The 20,438-nt window shown below is 45.8% G+C and overlaps 1 protein-coding gene across 1 annotated transcript in view; it reads right to left on the bottom strand.

Moving 5' to 3' along the window:
• The window catches only part of UTS2 (urotensin 2), a 63,480-nt gene extending 43,285 nt beyond the window's left edge, over positions 1-20,195 (bottom strand). Inside the window, exon 1 of the mRNA XM_069612172.1 lies at positions 20,046-20,195. Coding sequence (XP_069468273.1) covers positions 20,046-20,148 — 103 coding nt within the window. The 5' untranslated portion in view covers positions 20,149-20,195. The remainder of the gene's footprint in view (positions 1-20,045) is intronic.
• Positions 20,196-20,438: the final 243 nt, after the last annotated feature.

Below are 20,438 nucleotides of genomic sequence, written 5' to 3'. Positions count from 1 at the left end.
ATAGCTCATGAAAAGCCTGCAACAAACAATGTACCCTTAAAGTAGACATGTCTTACAGCTCACAATATTCCCAGCAGTTCAAGGGGTCTATATCTATCCGCAAAATGTGGAGATTATAGGATTCTTCTTAGACATTCATGAGACTTCCAGAATCTCCTCCCAGTACTCAAGTACCATACCTATTCCGGCTCGAGTGTCGTAAAGACCGAGGGCTTTCACTTAGCAGCAACCTTGTCACTAACCAGGCACATTAATGCCATAGCCTCCTCAGTAGCACACACCACTAAGATAATCAACGTGAGCAGGTCTTTCTTTTCCCTGACAATTGCCTCCCCATCGCCAGGCCTCACATTGGGTTGAGACTTGACTATTGCAACGCCCTATTCGCCGGCATCTCCACTCACAATATCAGCATTCTTCAGGTCATACAGAACAATGCACTTCGAGCCGCCTTGACCATTCCCAGGTGCAAGCATATATCGGCGGCCAGAGAAAAAGACCCTTGGCTCCCTATTTGTGAGTGCATTGCTTTCAAAACTCTGGCTATCACCCACAGATGCCTTTCCAACTCTGCACCTGCATACCTCTCTCAAAAAGCGTAATAAACCCCAATCACCAAGAACAACTCTCTCAGCCTACTCGCACCAACTGGACACCCCTAGATTCAAGCATACCAAAGCGGCGGCTCGGGTTTCCTTGCCATTGTCACCAACAGCTGGAACTCTCTACCTCCAGAACTGAGAGCGGCGCAATCCTACTGGGTCTTTCGGGAAACACCTTAAGACACTGCTATTCGCCCAGGGTCTATCGGCTGACTAATCAGCATTCCTTTTATGTTGTATAACAGTTTTTGCCGGACCTGGTTTGAACAATCTGGAAAGAGCGCCTTGATACCTGCAGGTTTAGTGAGATTTGTAAATGCATAAATACCAAAATACTATCCTATTGACAACATCTCCTTCTGGTGCCTCTGTACCAGAACCAACTCCTTATATTCATTTGACATCATCTCGTCCAGGACTTCCAGTACCAGATCCAAAATCCTCATATCCTATTGGCAGGGGCTCCTACTGGTGTCCCGGTACCAGATCCAAATCCTCATATTATATTACCAGCACCCCCTCCTGGTGCCCTTGTACCAGGTCCAAATCCTCATATCCTATCAGCAGCATCTCCTCCTTGTGCCCCAGTTTCTGAACCAAATCCTCATATCCTTTTAGCAGCATCTCATCCTCTATCCCGATACCAGATGCAAATCCTCATAGTCGCTTAGTAGCATCTTATCCTGTTGCCCTGGTACCAGATCCACATCCTCATAGCCTTTTAGAAGCATCTTCTCCTGGTGCCCTGGTCCTAGACCTAAGTCCCCATCTCCAATTGTCAGGGTCTCGTTAGCCACTTATTGGATAACCACTCTCATCAAGCTGTAACTGCCACCTTGCGTAGGTGTGTCAATAAATCTGGGATGGCACCATAGCTGCCTCTCTATCATCCCCAGAGGTACGCGCTCTACTCTTCTGTGGAAACGCCCCGCGTCCATGCATTTATCCTTCTCCAAACATTGTAACGCCTTGTTCTCAGGTAAACGCTGGGTGATGCATCTGCACCCAGAACAGCTCTGTACGTAACCCACCTTCCTTGTGTTATGTAAAGCACGCGGCTGCCCTTACGAGCCAAGCCCACACTGTATAACTACTCCAAATAAAAACAGGCTTGGTGTGCCACCCATGGAATAGTAACATTCAGCCGGCATTTCGGAATGAACAGGAAATATGCCATTAACTTTTCCTGATATTCATGGTGTGTCATCTTTCTTACTTGCAGCCATTTTGGGAGTTCTGAAAGCCTTACTAGAGTGCACCAGGGTGGGCATGCGCGTGCAGCCATGCACGAACGCAAGAGTGTATAGGCCCAACCGCGGTCAGCACCGAGGGCCTATATCGGATGGTAGGATCTATATGTCTTTGAAATGGTATCCAGTGAAAAGGTTGCCAGAAAAGTTGTGGTGACAATACCGCTGCTGTGAAAAAGCGGCAAAGCAAAAAGTAGTCAAACGATGCAGCTGAAAAAATGCAGTGCTGTTAGGGTCAGCGTTAGGGTTAAGGGGGAGGTGGTCTAGTGGGCTTGTGACTGCCTGGTTAGGATAGGAGTCAGGGTAAGGCTAGAGGTTAGGCTTAGGGCCTCATTACACGGACGGCGGTAAGGGTTAACGGTCACCGTTAATGGTACCGGTGACCGTTAACCCTTACCGCCTTACTACGAGGTCCCTTTGCGGGTTGGAAACTTTAACGCCTGCTTTTTGCAGGCGTTAAAAACCAACCCGCAAAGGGACCAGGGTGCTAATTACGGTACTGCAATTTGCGGCACCGTAATTAGCGCCTTCCCCATTCCCATAGAGCCCTATGGTGCAAAAATGGGAATGGGGAAGGGCAATGGGGGAAAGGGGAATTACCGCCCCGCCAACCTTGGAATAGGGCGGTAATTCCCCCTTCCACCAAGGAGGTGCCGGTATTTTACCGGCATGGACCAAGGTGCTAAGAGCACCTTGGTCCTCCGCCTACCGTGTAATGAGGCCCTTAGAGTAAAGAGTTTGGTTAGATTAGAATTAGGGTAAGGGTTGGGGTCTGTGTGGTTTGGAGGAATGGTGAAGTTGGGGTTTGGTTAGAGTTGATTCAGTCAGGAAAAGTGCTAGGGTCGGGATATGGCAGGGCTAGGGCTAAAAGAGTAATGGTTTGGGTGTTAATTACAGGAATAGGGAGGCTGGGGAGGGCTGGAGATGGTGTAGAATAGGCGTTAGGATAACACTAGGGGTTATAGTTCAGTAAGCATTAGGGCACGTGTTATAGTTGAGATTAGGGACCGGCTAAGGTAGGGACTAGAGCCAGTGTTTGGGAAGGGCTATAGAAATTGTGGAGAGCTGGTCATAGGGTTGGAGTTAGGTTCACTGCTCATTTTCTAAATATTTGGTGTTTCATATCAAGTCACCAGCAAATAAAATGCATCTGCGTGCTGAAGGGTTAACGTTAGGGCAAGCCTAAGGGTTCAGGGTAGAATTCGGCTTGTAGTTAAGTTAGGAGTGGAGTTCTGATGATTCTGGAAAGCGGGTTATTGCCTGGTTTTGTTAGGGGGTTTTAGTCATTGTTGGGGTTATGGCCTTAATTTTTTAGCATTTTAAAATCGCCTTTTTTGGCAACCTAATCGCTTGACAACACTTTCACATAGCAGTGCTAGCAAATAGTGTTTATTTGGGTTTTTCAATAGTTAACTTTTTCAAAAAGGCCTTTTGGCTGTTGCCACTAAGGGGGTTGGGGCAGAGTCGAAGCACAGCTCCTAGTTACATCATCGGCGCGCGCTATTTCACCGTGGAATGCACGCCTTTAGAAAACGGCATTGGTCACAGAGATTTATCCAGTGTGTCTTTTAATATGACATCATGCCATGGTCATCTAAGTGCATGCTAATGAGGACAGCATTTCATGCTGCCCAGACAGGCTGCCCGGGTGCCGCTCGCTCCGCGCGCTAGCAACCGTTGGAACTATTTAATCTGACGCGCGAGGACGACAGAATCACCGCGCCAGTCTCCACCTGCGACTTGAGTGGAATGAAAATGAGGGCGTGCTTAGTAATTGCTCCGCCATTACTGTAATGGGTACTTTCCCCCTGAGTAGCTCTTTTCAATGGGAGACAGACGCAGCAATTTGACTGACAGGCAAGTGAGAGGGTGTGGTGCCAGCTGAGGGAAGAACTTTGATGAAGATGCCAGACTGGTGTCTGGCATCTGCTCACGCAATAGCTGCACGATTATAGGATAGGGACGTGTTTCTCGTCGCTGGAGGGTGGTTGCCAGCAATATAGACTGGGTTTTGGAAAACAAACCTAAACCACAAACTCTGAATCCCACCATTTCCTGAACACTCGGCCACAAGGAGCTGCACAGACTCCTGTAGCGAACCACGCGCGCGCGCACAGACACACACCCCACAAAAATGCCCCAACACACAATAAGTCGAAAAATACATACAGGTCAACAACCCGATGTTGAAACATGAGAGTCACTGCAGACACACACGCATCACATACACCAGTAGTCTTCAAACTGTGGGGCTGTCCTCCCTAGGCGGGCATGAAGGATGGGCAAGGCGGGGGCAATGCCCTTCTAACAGGGAGTGCGATGACTGCTTTCAATAGAAAATATAAGCAAATGTGATTAGGGGGAGGGCTGTGGGGGGGCGATGTGCCTGGCCACACTATTTTTCAGCAAGGGGAGCTCGATGACAAGATTTTTTACTCAAGGGGGACTCAGCGTCAACATTTTTGAATACCACTGACACACACACACAAATACATAAACACACACACTGACTCACAAAGACACACACATTAGTAGCCAGAAACACCCATGCATACAGATAAATACCAACATACACTTACCCACACAGACATACACGTCACACTTGCGCACACCAATACACACAACACAACACGCTAGGATACACACATACATACACACAGATAGATGCAATCACATTCTCGATCCCGCATGTACAAACAGGTGCATGCACCAAGATACACACGCATAGCTCTGTACATGAACATTCATACTGACACATGTACACAGATACACTACAGAGATGCAGATATACAATACTCAAACAAGCTCACACATGCCAACAGCATACAGGCCATAGCACCATAGAACACATGCACAGTCCAACCCCGACAGGCATACTCACACATCACAACATTGCACATGCGTCACACAGAGATAGTCTTTAAGTATCAAGACAACGTAGTGTTCCTTTGGTTACAGCTGACATGGCTGCCTCAGTGGATAGGCAAGACGCAATACAGTTCGGACAACTGCCCACCTTTTGACGCTGGGTGCACCCAATAATATATTCAGCAGTCATCCAAATAGCTGATCAACTACTCACCCCAGAATAGAGCCAAATAGTTGCTTTTATCGCAAATAAAGTAACACAAATGATCCATTCTCTTCCCAAACTAACCTCCTATGTGTTAATAGATATGCCCCTTTTTCTGTTATTGGCATCTACAGAAGGTGTTGATTTGAAGCCTGGAAAGCAAGAAAGGAGCACATGATTAGAAAAAAAGCACCTCAATGGCAAAGTAGCAGGTCTTTCTATGTATCCATTGGTGTAGCTACCAGAGGGCAGAGGTGGGCTGTGCTTAAGGAAGCGAGAAGTGCCCACAGGGAGAGAAAGTGCATGCACTTCTGGGGTGTCGATAGGCTTCGTTTCCTCATACACACACACACACACACACACACACACCCACATGCATGCACATGCATACACACACACACACACAAACACACCTGCACACACATGCACCTGGAGAAACACACACATGGGCACACATGCGTGCATGCATACACACACACATAATGTAATGATTTTTCTGTAATTGGGTGGCGGGAGTGGGGGTTAATGCAATACCTATAGTCTTTTGGACGGAAGCGTGAGCTCAGGGAAGCAGTTGTGTGCCCTTCCATGTACTTATTTTCTTAGTTCTCATCTGATCTTCTTTTCGTGGGGCAGTCCTTATTATAATGGCAGAGAATATACATTTTGCCCCTTTGTCCCATTTATAAATCCTTGCAGCACAGTATATTTAGTTTGCGAACTAGAAATGGTTAGATTTTATCAGTGCTGAATTTGTAAGAAAATAAGTGCCAGGGCTGTAATATTTTCAAGGATGCTTGTGACACAGCGAGCGGGCAGTTTCCGACCATTGCTGCCACCACCCAGAGCTGTTCCCCGCAGTGTCGACACATTTGGGGTTAAACCTCCGCTCGCACCTGCTCGTTGGGCTTGATGGATGATCTGGCTATCATTACTTCAAAATCAGTCTGATTCTGAGACAATAAGTGCTGGGGCTCAGGAATAAGTGCCAGGGCCAAGCCCTGGCAAACACCCCACCAATTAAGCACTGGATTGTATTACCACAATGTCCATATTTTTTATTCTCTAACAATGGGTAGCGCCTTTTCTGCTGTTAGTGAACAGGGCATGGAGGGTAAACACCAATGGCAACACATGTGTTGTAAAATACTCAAGGCACTCATTTTGCCGCTATCAGAGAAGTTAAAGATGGAGTTGATCTTGCAGCAATGTTAACCTTTATTGGAGGTGACATAAGCACTTGTACACCAGGCACACTACCCACAGGGGTCCAGCTATGAGACCCAGGGAGACAGAGGCAACAACCCCAGCCAATCCTTACCATCCCCCACTGCCCGTACAGCTACAACTAGGTACCACAGGGTTGTGGCACGGACGAGATACCCCCAATCACCACACAATCGGAAGTATGGACACTAGCAGGTGCGCTGGTCATGTGGGTGGGGGTGAGGAGCATGCAAAGTTGTTGAGGGAGCGGACGGAGGGGACAGCTAAATGCTCAAGCGGCCTCGAATACAAAACGGGTACGTACCTTCTGAGGCACGGGATGCGCAAGCACCCCGTCATGTAAGATTACAGGAGCCCAACCGGTCAATCCAGGATAGAGATACCAACTAACCAATACCACTAACAATTTCCTTCTCTGCATACACCTCTCAAACTCCAAACCAAACACAACCACAAACCTCCAGCACAACAAACCGCACTAACTTCACTACACTGCAACAACAAAACAAAAAAACACACATAGACTCGCACATCAGCACACGACGACTACCGGCCGCATACACCCCAGGCCCAGCCGACGGAACCACCGGGCTGAGGCTGCCAACAGCACATCACTGCAATCTTGCACTTTTCCAGCCTCCACCCACTAACCCACCTCCCCTCCCTCTTTCAGAGCCGCCAGAGCGCCAGGGGACCACTCCGGTGGTGATAGTGCGCGGTACAAATGTCCTTTAACATTAACATTAACATTAACACTGAGGGGCCAATTACACTTGGAACTTATGGTTTGCAGACTGCAGCAGGCACATCCCCTCAAAAGATATATTGCTGTGGTTAGAACTTGCAGAATCAACAGAGATTTCTGCACGACACACATTAAACTCCCTAATTACCTTAGTGGGATTGAACCCATGAATATTGGCACCTGTAAAATTAAGGTTATGGGCAGTTATTGTGAATTAACGCTTAGAGTTTCAGCACCAGCCAATCAGAATACAAGGAATTTAGACTTGATTTCCTCCACAAAACCTGTTGTCAGTTCTGCTGGTTGGTGCCTTCTCCCTCTGTCCATTTCCCTACCTGCTCCCTTGCACAATACTTACCTGGCCCATCTCCCCTGAGGTCCACTCATCCATCGGCCCCCCAACCCCTACCCCCAACCCTGCAGCACCTGGAGCCCTGCTAACCATTTCCATGGCAGACATCTTTATGGTAGTTTTTTCTGTGTGAAACCACTGGTCATGGGCTAAGCCTGGCCCTTTAACCATTCCATAAAAAATGTTGTCAGCAGCTTGGGTATTTGGCCATGGTACTAAGAGCAATAATGGGACATCGAAAGGGCTTTAACATGTGGTAATGGCCTGTTGCCTGCGTTAAAATCCCTCCCTTAAAATTGATGATCGACCACCAACTAATTCCCAATGTGATACACTTGGTATTCCTTGGGACATCTGCCTGTTCAGTGAGGAATTATTTGCATTAAGTTCAGTTTGTGACTAAAACAGGAGTTTGCATCAGAAGCTCTGCGTGGTTGGATGTTCTTATCATTTTACAAACAGGAAGCAGTTTCAGCCTTTTTTTGTACTTTGTAGCCTTTTTGCTTTAACGGGCCTGGTCAAACTCTAAATCAGAGGTGTTCTGAAATATTTTATTTTGTATGGCAACAGCATAGAGGCAAGATGGAGCGTAAGTAATACAATGAAAACAGAACCAATGGAAACAGTAAAATCAAGTGATGGTTAAACAAGAGTTCCATTCGCGTTGCGATAGGTAGGGTAATTGCATGGTGGAAAAAAGAAAGAAAAAATCATATACCATGAAAACACGTAGATATACACATAGATCGGATAATCTATACAGCAGGACACTATTGCAATGACATCAGGGCAAACATTTCGTATAATAAACACGATCATAATGCCTTCATCCTGTAAGCATATTAGCCAAACATCTCCAGGAATATAGTTATTCTGAAGCCTGGACTTGTATTTCTAGCCCCACTTGACACTCAAAAGGGAGTTGTATTTTTATTTATGAAACGGGAATTCATTTATCAATCTCAGAAGATTGAAGCAGTGAGTGGGCGTGTTGGGAGTTGAACCTGCGACTCTGAGGTTAAACAGAAATCCGTGCAGTGGATGCATTTGTCCCCTGAGCCAGGGTAGAAGGGGAGAGCATATTGGCCAGCGAGCAGTGGTGTTGACAGGGTGTGGCTTGAAGTGCAAGGTCCCTCCTCTCTTCCAGAGTACCCAACCAGCCCCCACCTCCCCAATTTCTTGGTAGACCTATCTGCTTTCTCGCAGTATTGAAGACCAAGTAGAAGTGCGTACCTTTTTGATCAAAAATATACAATAGCCTATCAAATCCCAGGCTTCTGCCTCGTCTGCAGGCGTGTACAAAAGAACACACTGCAAATAAATAAATATATCTCCCTTCATTTATATGGGCACTACCCTCTGCCCAAGTGCACGTGGTACCGGCCAGCCCTGCCGTGAAGTTTTGGCTGCATCACTGCCTTCATAGCAGCCTAGAAAGTCTGTCAAAAAGCCTTCTTTTTGGCAATAGGGCCTATTTGGGCCAGGAAACGGCAGTAACCCAAGCAACCTGCTTCAAGCAATCCTGTGTTTTCCCAACCGGTTGTGTAACTCTATTTACACCTTTGAGTCACTAAAGCCCTCTGCTGTCATCCGAATCTATTTTCTAAACAACACTGCTGCTTCCCAGACAGAGATCCAGATCCATCGTTGGTAGATGCCTCCAGCGTTTGGTAGAGCCTTTGCGTCATAGCAAAGTGTCCTACTGCTGCTCCGTCATCTATGGAACTCAACCATCACAAGTGACTTGCGGCATCCATTTTGTCATTGCGGCATCCATTTTGTCATTGTGGCATCCATTTTGACATCTCTAATGAGATGTCAAGCATTATCTTAGCGTGAGATGCTGATACCCTTTCTATAGAAATAAAACGAATGTGCTTGGTAGTATTCGGGGCCTACACTGTTGCAATGCTGTTGTAACCATTGAGGCTACGAGGCATCTACTTATTGGATGTGAAAGTTGGATGAATTCACGGAATACATTATTAAAGTGGTGATAATTCAATTGATTTTAACTGTGAAGATAGGATATGGGATTCTTGTATGGAAGGGCATGATATTAATTTATTGTGTTATATGGTACCATTTTTGGATGTGCATTTCACGCTACTGGATGATATTTGATGTGTTGTCTATTGCATGATTATGAGGAAGTATCATATGTTGATGATGCGATGTGAATGGTTATGTGCAAAGTCCTTTTTTATTTATTGCAGTACATTAAAAAAAAATGACATTAACACTTTGGTTAAATAGTTGGACCACTCCATAGCTCTGTATAGTTACCAGGCAGCAGGGGCGTCGCTAGGGCGGGGGCTAAGGGGGCTATAGCCCCTGATCTTTTGGTTGTAGCCCTGGATAGAATCTCAGGAGCTACAGCCAAAAGACTAGCTAGCCCCCAGTCCTAACAGTTCCGACATCAGCGTAGCCCTGGGTCTTTTCCAGACCTAGCAACTCCCCTGCCAGGCAGGCTCTTGATCACTGTAAGGAACACCGGTGGCACTTGTAAACTCACACATTAAGTTTAACACACGCCTGTGTTTATGTGTGCAATCTGCAGTCACACGTTTGATACGTGCAGAGTGGCAGAATCCCTTGCAGAGTGGCAGCATCCATTACAGACTGACAGCATCCCTTCACCGGGTTACTGAATCCTTTCTGTGGGTCAGTGGACTAAAGCGTCCACTACAGGGACCTGTGTGTGACCTCATGCTCACAGGTTCACATCCCTGTAGTACCACTCAGCCTTTCATCTACCTGAGGCTGGTAAAATGAGTACCACTAAGTTGGGTAACATCAAATATCTGTTATCTGTCAATAGCTCCAAGAAGTCCCTCTCTGGTGAATGTGCACTCTACAAATACACCTGTTATGCACTTCTGCCTACTCGCACATTTGCATACTCACATAATAATTAATAATTATTTCTACTATTTAAGTGTTGATGAAGTAAAAAGCCAATATTATGCTTTATGAGAATGTGCACAGAAAATGTTATGTTGCTGAGAAAGTGTGCAGTGGAATGTCTTAACCCTTGGGATGCGATTTTACCCTTCCTTAAAGGTATTCAAGAAACATCTGTAAGAACATGTATTTGTTCCCCTCCCTCGTAATTGATTTTGTCACCTTCAGTTGTGGTTGTCTCCTTGTTTGATTTGATTGTACTCATGTAATTGCTGTCAATCTGAGTTGTTGACTTGTTGCTGTGCCGACTTGTTCTTATGTATGCTCGTCCTTTTTTGCATAGACTTGCATAATAGCCTGGCAGTTAAGTTAAAGCGCTTTGGAAATAAATCCCTTTACAAATAAAATAAAATAAATAAACAACAATTATAAATTGCTTAATCACAGAGCTCCTCGTTTCTGGAGGATGAGCCTTCTCTGAGCACCCTGAGTGAGTGCGAGAGAGTGAGGTGCTGTACAGATGGATGCAGCATACCGTGTAGTTCTTAGATACACAGACTGTTCCCATGTGCTTTCCTTCGAACAGGTGATTTTTGCAAGCCTTGGTCGTAGTGGCAATTCAATAAATATCAAAGCTTTGTGGGGGGATATTGCCAAAATACTGACTGATTTTGATCATGAAGGTAAATGGAGCGTGAGCGATCGAGAGCTTTGTGCGCTGAGCAGGCAATGTCGACTCTAACTCTGGCTTCGATAGTAGCCCTCTGAAGGCCTTGATTATCTCGAGTGGCAGCTCACCCTGAGCCTGTTCACCGATGCACGGCGTCACTGATGCCAAGCAAGTTGGCAGCTGCCCGTTGACAAGGCACGCTGGTAACGTAAATCTATCTGTCTGCAATAAATGGCTACGATGGACGTCTGAAGAGGTACGGACTTCCAAAACGCACACCCCGCCCTTATTTCTTGCAGAGCAATATGAGCACCTGGAGACCGCCCCCTGGGTGGTGAAATTGGATTCGGTGAAATCTACTGTATCGTTGGGATTGCGGTGCTGCCTCTACTACACACAGTGACCCAATTCTCCATCTAAAGCCTGTGCAGATGTGCTGATACAGGGCCTTTCTAAAGCAAGCCTACTTTTGCCTGGCTGTGGCAAGAAGGGAGTCCAACTAGGTTTGCATCCTGAGGTCTCCCCAAGACCAGTGTGCATGGGACTCTGTCTGAGGCTACATCCATGCCCTCATTATGAATCAGAGTCTGGGCCAGAGGCTACACAACCACCCTCACCTAGGGGTGGAAGTGCAAAGCAAATCCATAGTTGAGTTATGTTCCTCGTCCACGCCCCCTCGTCTTCGTCACCACCAATCCCAGTTCTTTAAATGGGCAGGTACGTTCTGGTCCTGAGTTCCTCCACTGCTTTTATTTCAAAGACATAGTCAGGGGCGTTGCTGGGGGGGCTAAGGGGGCTATAGCACCTGATCTTTTGGTTGTAGCCCCGGATAGAATCTCAGGAGCTACAGCCAAAAGGCTAGCTAGACCCAGTCCCAACAGTTCCAACCTCAGTGTAGCCCCGGGTCTTTTCCAGACCTAGCAACTCCCCTGGACATAGTACTGGCACTGCTCAGCAGAACCCTACACTTTTAATGGGGGAGCACCAACTCTTCTCAACAGTAATCAGGCACTTTAGGATAGTGGGCTCCTGCACTTCTCTATTCCCATTTGAAGCACTGCCCGACCCCATAGTCACCTTCACCCTCTCACCAATTCAAATCCCATACCTGGGTCCTGCCTTTCCTCCACTCCACCCCACAAAGCTGTTCTTTACAACAGAAGCATCGACATTGAAGACAGCACAGTGAAAGAAAACGCATTTAAGTGGCATTAGCGTCAGTCACTGCCCCCACAACGCACACAGCTTTATGCAACCTCCCCTTACCAATCACCGCCATTCGCACCACTCAAGCGACATGTCCAGGACAATAGTCATGCAAACACCTCCCACTACCTGTACAGACAGCATCGCCTATGTGCAATGCAGTGCATCAGATGGTATTAGCATATTTGTTCATTTTTATTTGACCGAATGTTACATTTGACCGAATTTGGCCAGTAATATTCGATCGAATAAAAGCGAACAGTTAGGCTAATACATACCAATCATGTGAAGCGGGGGTTGCAAGGTTGTCCCACGTTCTCTATGTTTGTTATGTATTAGCCTTGGGGGGTTGCAAGGGTGTCCGCCGCTTCCTCAATACTGGAGGTGGGGGCTGAAAAAAAAAAGAAGAAAAAGGGACACTGCTGCGTTGGGTCCGAACCACGTTAGAGAGACAGATCTGACGCTGCAGGGAGGAAGTGGACCAGGCGGCAAGCATAGAGGTAAGTAGGGAAGGAGGACGGTGGGTGGGGGGTGGGTTGGTGTGCGCTTGTTTGATCATCTTAGAATTAATCGAATGCGGTCTGTTTTTTTTTCTTTAACAGTTTGCCGCGATCAATTTTCAGACGATCAAACACCCCCAAACCCATCAGATAGCTCAGCATGCTGTCACACTGGAGTGTTACCAACTGGGCTTATGTTGAAATCCCAAGTAGGGGGAGAAGGAAACACATACAAATGTTACCTTTCCTATAGTCAGAGAAAGGAAATGCCATAACCTTTTGTTGCTGCCCAGTTCCGCCTCTGCACTCACGAAGCAGATAGGATACAACATTAAATTACAACCTCACCTTCATTAGTATATTAGACTATTTTGTCTGAGGCACCCTCACAATGAACTCGATCTGAGGAGGTTGGGTGTTGTAGCCGCAGTTGAAAACTAATGCACTTCATGAGGGTGTACATGAGACCCAGTCGTAGGGTACAACCTCACCCTCATCATGTACAAGTGACTCCATCAGAGAGGACACCACGCAACACTAGGATGTGCTTGGGACTTCAAAACAGGCCGTTGTGTCCACCCATTTTATATGCGACTCCAGTTGAGGCCACCACACCTCAAGCATATGATGCATTTAAGTCTCTGCGTAAATCTACTACCACCCCCACTCTCCTGAAGTGCATTAGCATTCATCTGAGGAAAGAACTGCAACCTCTCAGCTGCAACACCTTGCTGATACCTCAGGTCGGCTGGACGACGTGCAGACAGGTTTCCCACTGGGCCACAATACGGAGTCAGTGCTGATGGCAGCACTGGATGTTCTCATATGTTGGGGGAACCCTGGAAAATCAGGTGCCTTGGTGCTTAATGGATTTGTCCGCAGCACTTCGACATGGTAGACCGTCAAATTCTATTGGAAAAGCTATCCAAGTTGGGTATTAGAGGCAGTCCCTGGAGATGGCTGGAATCTTTTCTTACATTCAGTCCACTTCTTTTCAATGCATATATGAGCCTGTTGGCTGATTTAATCCACAAGGCTAGATTAGTTTTCTTAATGTCCGCCAATTACTCTCTACTGATTCTCCATTTTGGTAACCCGGAAGCTTAGGATATGGAGAAATTTACAAATTGTATGGTACAAGTTAAAAACTGGATGGATTCTAATTGCTTGAAACTAAACATTAAAAAAAGACATTTTAATCTGCTCAAATAAAGTAGGATTTACTTCCTTCATCGACTCAGGGTCATCTGAAGTCTTTATTAATAAGGAGCAGACTTGGCAGGATATATATTGGTTGGCTTCTCTTGGACCCTCTCCAGTTCCCTCAGTCCTGGTTTGGAACCTAGGCATCTGGTTGGACCTGTCCATGTCTACACAGTTTAGCAACCTCACTAGTAGCTGTTTCTTTCAGTTGTAAAGTCGGAAAAGATTTCTGGACTACTTTGCTTTTCCCACAAAGGTGCAATTGATGAACACATTTGTGTCAAGTTGGTTAGACTATTGTAGGCCAGTCCATCTGAGCCTCCCGGAAAATTCCTTAGCAAAATTGCAGCTCATCCAGAATCCAGCGCCTAGGATAATTTTCTGGCTGAAACGGTCTGAACACATTCCTCAGACATTGCATGAGTTACATTGGCTCACGGCTACAATGCGCATTGAATTCAAGGCCCTTTGTTTGGTCCATAAGGTCTATTATCATAAAGGACTGTAGACCAGTTTCAGCCACTTTGTCCCCACCCACCATCTTGGATCTGACAGTTTCTAAAGTTGAACCTGAGTGGTGAGGCGGATGGGCCTTTTCCGTTCAAGCTTCTAGATGGTGGAACAATCTTCCTCCACCTTATTGTCTATTGGAGAATCTTTTGACCTTCAGGAAAACTTTGAAAACACTGCTTTTCCCCAGATAATCGTTCTAGATCGGCTTAGTGTTTGCTGCATGCTGTATGTTTCAATATTCTGCGCTTTGATGGCCTTTGGTGGCGAGATGTTCTTGCGCGTTATAAATCCAGTACATGCATGCACACAACACCCTCTTTCCAACTGAGGCTACAACACTGTACACCCCTATGATTTTATGTTATGCTATGTTTAGTGGTATGTGTGAAGTGTACTATTCACCATTTCCATTGGCACTGATGGCTGCCATGGGTGGTTTGCCATCAGGGTACATTTCCCAAGGTTGGGGGGAAGCAGCTGTACTAAATCTTTGGTTCCAGGTGAGTTTGACTACATCTCCCATAATTCCCATTCATTGACTATACTGGCGAGGGCTGATGAACATTGTAGTCCAAAACATCTGGAGAGACAGCGGTGGCAGACCTCTGCACTAGAGACTCAGGGATGGTCTGGCATTGAGGCTTTCTAACAAACAAACTGAACTGTTTCTTGGCATTATAAAATAGTCCTTGTTATTACACACTCATCAGGCTTAAAACGTGTCACCTGAAGTGTAAAGCTAAGATTATTGTCGCAGGTGCACAACCCATTTAGTTATGGCACCTGTTTGTTAAGATGCTTCAGGGTGTATCAATACAGAAACTTTCCACCAGTGCAATTGCAATTAGCACTTGAGCAAACCTTGCTCTAGTGCAAAAAATATTATTTCAATGTGCTTAGGCCTAGTTGTTTGCACTGGTGCAAATGTGCATTGAAATAACATGATTTTTAGCCCTAGTGCTAATTGCACTTGCTCCGGTTCATATTATCTGTAATACCCCCCAAACTGCTTGAAATGTAAGAAAAGAGGTGCTTACATTGACCGACCAGATCTGCCTACGCTCACCGTCTCATCATGCCTAGAGCCATTAGCTCTAGTGCTAGAGCCGGTGCGCTAGAGCCGTCGGCTCGAGTTTCCCGGTCATTGCAGCGAAACTCTGGAATGCACTACCACCTGTCATGAGAGCCGAACAATATTACTAGTCCTTCCACAAACTTCTAAAAACCTGGCTCTTCACTTAGGGCACCACCCGCTCTGTCTTCCCCCTAACACCTTCTGTTCAACACAAAAACGACAGCTTTGTAACCTGTACCACAGCAGCGACCTGATGCCCATGGGTTTAGTGCACTTTACAAATGTAATAAATACATAAAAAAATAAACCAGAGTACCAGTATAGCTGGCAGCACTCATCCAAGAAAAGTAGTGAACTCATGCTTAGCAGAGACGATCGTCTGGTCTTCACAGGTACTGAGAGATTGGCAATTACTGGATACTGGTCATAATAAGCACTGGTTAGTTGTTGTTATGCAGTCCCTGTGGCTTGATGGACAGTGTCTCCCACAAGCTAGTTTCCCTGATGTGGCCTGAATGTGGAATGTAGCTTCCAGCTTTAGTTGTGACCATGCCCCGCCATCCTGTTCTGTCTCCTCCATCCCCTGTTTCCCCTTTGAATGCCCCCTGGTGTCCCTCTGTGTGCCCCTTCTCGCTAATGCCTGGCCAGGATCAGGAATGCATCCTTCAGTTTCAGTTGTAAACTTCCCCTGCTGCAGAGACGTCATTTCAACAAAATGCCTGGGGTAGCGGAAGTGACATCACACGACCTGTGACCTCTGATGACATCACAGGAAGTGATGTCATTTGACCACACCCCAAAGTGAAACACGACCTTTCACAACTTGACAAAACAGGAAGTTGCATCACATAGAATTTTTCCCAAGTACACTACGAAAAATATGGTTACAATATCACTATAATGCAATATACGTTTCATACAAGAATGGATCACCATATGTATTGTTAAGATCAGTGTGTATAGGCAAGCAGACGTCCATGCCCTAATGATGTGTTATGATATAGAACTTACGCTTAAGCGCTTTATATAGAACAAATGTACATACAATATCACCCAAGCTGTGTTGGTACTCATTTATCGACTTCAGAAGGATGAAAGGCTGAGTTGAGGTGTTTAAGTACAGACTACATCAGTGGCTCACCCCCTGAAGTGTGCCCGAAATAAACCTTTAATGAGTTCAGCAATTATTGCATAGAATTCCAGAAAGACAAATGATTTCTTCTTCCTATTCTTTCTTATTTAGGGTCACTGCTGGAAGTGTCAGACTTGTGGAACCCTGTTTTTTTTTAAAGAGGCCTGAAAAAGAAAGCCAGCCACCCCAGAAGCACAGAGTCACATGGCGCTGGCCACAGCCCAGGAGGTTGGATTTAAAACAAAAAAAATCTTTTTTAAAACCTTTTTGTATGGGTAGTAAGGGTGACCACAGGGGTATCAAGGGAGACCTCAGCAGTTGCGACCCCTGGCGACCCCTAAACGACGTCCCTGCCCTGCTGTCTTGTTCAGTCCCCTCTTTCCCCCTCTTCCGACCTTCTGACCAGGATCTGGAATGCAACCTCCTGGTTTAGCTGTGAACGTCCCCTGGTGTCCCTCTTGTCCCCCACCTTCACCCCTTCCAACCGCCTGATCAGGATCTGGAATGTGCCCACTTTGCTTGAGTGGTGATCATCCATCTGCCCCCCTCCCTCCGCCCCCCCCCCCACATTGCCATGCTGAGTGTTACAAAACTCAACTGAATAAGTAAATGCAAATAAATGAAACATGGCAAGTAAACTCTGGTCCCAAAAGCTCCTCTTTTAGAGTTACATAAATAATACTAGATACCACTAGGGAACAGCTACAAAGTGCAGTAAAAATATAATATACAGTCTAACCAGCAGTAAGTAAAGGACGATCCCATAAATATATATATAATTCTCTAAGGAAGTCTGTGCATGGGGGGGCGATCCTGTCCACAGCAATCCTTTCCCTGAGATTCAGCCTCCCCACTCAGCCCCGTCTCTTCTGAAAGGATTTGCCCCTGGAGATAACATTATCTCCAGAAACGAGAAGCAGGAGGGTTCGTAGACCCCCAATGGAATGGCAGCAGTAGGTGCCACTTTACCCTCACTTCTAAATCCCGAGGCTTTCGGAATTCATATAAATGGTATAAGGTTGCACACTAATGACAGGATGCATGTTGTGAAAAAAAGAAATCTGCATCAAGCCCAGTGTCCATCGTGTGCTCTGCGTTTCAAGTATACAACCCTTTATCAAGAATAAGGAGCTGTGGCCATTTGTGTGCAGCCAAAATGCTTTTTGACTTTATGCAAAGCAGCCAGGAAACCTAATGGCTGCTATTTGTCCGCTTATCACTTCTCATACACATTTCTAAAACCTTACTATAGAAGCAGGCCAGACTGCCCTTCTTAGAATGACAACATTTCATCAGAACATAATTGATATGGTTATTTTAGGTTTTGATCATGTTCTTTGCTCAGTAAGATGAGTGTAACATTCTCATTATGACTACAATCTATGATGGGAGTGATCCATTAGAAATGAACATTGTGCCATTTTAAAAAGAGCTAATTTACAATGTTTGTAAAATTCAATAATTTCCTTTTCATAGCTTGTTTTAGAAAAAAAAAACGGATCACCCTTCAATATCTTTATGCTTTTTTTCTCTGATCGCATGATTGTCAGCAACGGCTGGGGAGACTCCATCAAACACACATCTGGCAACATGACACTCATCCACATAGAACGAGAGACAGAGTGAGTGAGAGAGAGAGAGAGAGAGAGAGAGAGAGAGAAGGAGAAAGAGAAATAGAACGCGCTAGATTGGTATATGCCACTCTGAGTACCATTAGTGGGCACACGATGTTGTATGTGATACGATTAAAGGGCATTCCTTGAAGTCGAAGAACTGCGAGCAGTTACCTATAGAATGTGCTACCAAAGGAATCGCATCGCCCCACTCATTTACCAGTCACACAATCAAAATCCAGGAAGCCTCTATAGCTACTCACCTGTGTCAGAACTGCAGCGGGCATGGTTCCTGTACCCCTTTCAAGGGGGTTCGGGAATGGTTTTGTCCGCAATAGTGCAGCTATCTGCACAGGACGGGCTCTATGACAAAGCGATACAAGGTAGCTGCCTAAGCAGTATCTGGCAAGCATTGTCAAACCCAATAGTTTTGCTTTTGTGTAGCTGGGAAATGCATTTAGTCAGGCACTGCCAACATTGTTTCATCTAGCCTTAAGAGGAGACCAGCCGGAACATTGTGTGAGTATCTAGGCATATGATAGCAGTGCCTTGCAAATGTGTATCACATACTTCTACACAAGCAACAACTGTTGGCTTTGACAGTGCTTATTTTTAACAGGACTTCAGTGCAAGGACGCAATTACTGCATATGCATCAAGTGGCTGGAGGCACACTGGGTTAAGACATGTATATTGCACTAGTAACATATTTACAACTGCAGTTAAACCATAAACTCTCAGAAGAGTGCTTTGAAATATCACTGGCAACAACTTATAGCACAAAGTTTGATATTACTGCTTGATAAATCTAGCACAAACAGATTCTAGGAGGATGCGTTTTTGGAGGGAGCCAGCAGTGGATGGGAATACCCAAAGGGATTAGCATGTCCATGGGAAGTTAATGGGTGGGTAAATACCAAGCCACACCCACACGTTGTGTGTCCCTCCTCAGATCCAATATCCCCAACTGTACTCCCATGCAATAGTTTTGACTTATAGATTGTGCTTCAGCGCAACATAAAAGACACAATCAAATATCTTAAAAATAACATTTCACCTAGGAAAACAACACTTCTTAACCCGACCCTGAGTCTACGGGATAGTGCAATAATGTTACACACTAGGCAATCATAGAAATGAAATGCCAAAGCTGAAAGAAAACAATGGCTGTGATGTGGGGTAATTGTTTTGCAATAGTTGGGAAAAACGGAACTATCCCATCCTGTCATACTTTCCATGACTGTGTTATGTCCTGTTAGATTATGACCGTAGGCGCTGCATTACATTCCTCTCTGGAGCACAAAAGATCTGTGTGTGACCAGGATCCCATGATAGTGTAGATTGGTGGGAGCAGGTGGACATTGGGGTGGCACCCGAGGACTATCAGTCTGAATTGCTCTAGAGGTACACAGGGAGAGAGGGGAACCTGTAAGTTCCATTTGAGAGACTCTGGGTTGCCCTTGGCTTGCTCCTGGAGAGGGCAATTCAGTTCTCAAAGAATTGACCACAAGTGACCATGACTTATCCCTGACTGATCCCTGGAAAGGGCTATTCAAATCACAAAGAAGGTAGTCTAAATAATTCGGATTTATTCCAGATTTGCCAGAGGTATGCCAGGAGTGGCTTTTTTTGTGAATGTGCTCCACAGTGTACAGTCTGAATGCAAAGCCAATTGAAATGGTTTGAAGCAGAAGTCTGTGCTGCCCCAAAAAAAGAATAACTCTGCCACAGATTAGTGATTTTGAGGTTGGTCCAACGAAAACTATCAACCTGCAGGAAATCCAATTGCATCATCTGTTGTTTGTATATTAATATTGCTAGAAATAGCACCCAGGAGGGGGAAAAGGGGGTCAGTTTCAACAAAAAACTCCCACACCCTGTCTGAATCAGCATGCACAGAAAATTTAGATCTCACAAAATCTCCAACCGCACAGCCTCAGAAAAGCATTCTACAACCTGCGCGTGGCAGCGCACAACTTACCTGGAAAGGAATACGGTACCTCGCCGACGCGCTCAATGGGGAGAGAGAAGAGTGGACCGGAGATGCTGATGAGAACCAGGCAGGATACCACAAGGTGATTCATTGTGGCTGCGCAGAGGGATAACACTTCCCGACTGTGAACGCCAAGCTCTTAACTCACCGGTGTCTGCTCAGACAGATTCCGCCCTATATATACCTATTAATGACCTCATAAACCATATCGTCACCACCATCACGGGGAAGAAAAAAAAAGAAGAGCGTGAGAGGTTCCGATGAATATGTTACCGGCAGACACCAAATGGGAACCACTTTGCATTGATGTAATTTTTCAAGGCAAGAGTTCATAGACGATAAATTTATTGTCGCTTTGGCGTGCCATCGGAGTGGATATTG

This window comes from Ambystoma mexicanum, chromosome 8 (genome assembly GCF_040938575.1).
Source record: "Ambystoma mexicanum isolate Mex_15411 chromosome 8, UKY_AmexF1_1, whole genome shotgun sequence".
Classification (NCBI taxonomy): Eukaryota; Metazoa; Chordata; class Amphibia; order Caudata; family Ambystomatidae; genus Ambystoma; species Ambystoma mexicanum.
The sequence above is the reverse complement of the archived record's forward strand: the minus strand, read 5'-3'. Positions and strand labels throughout refer to the sequence as shown.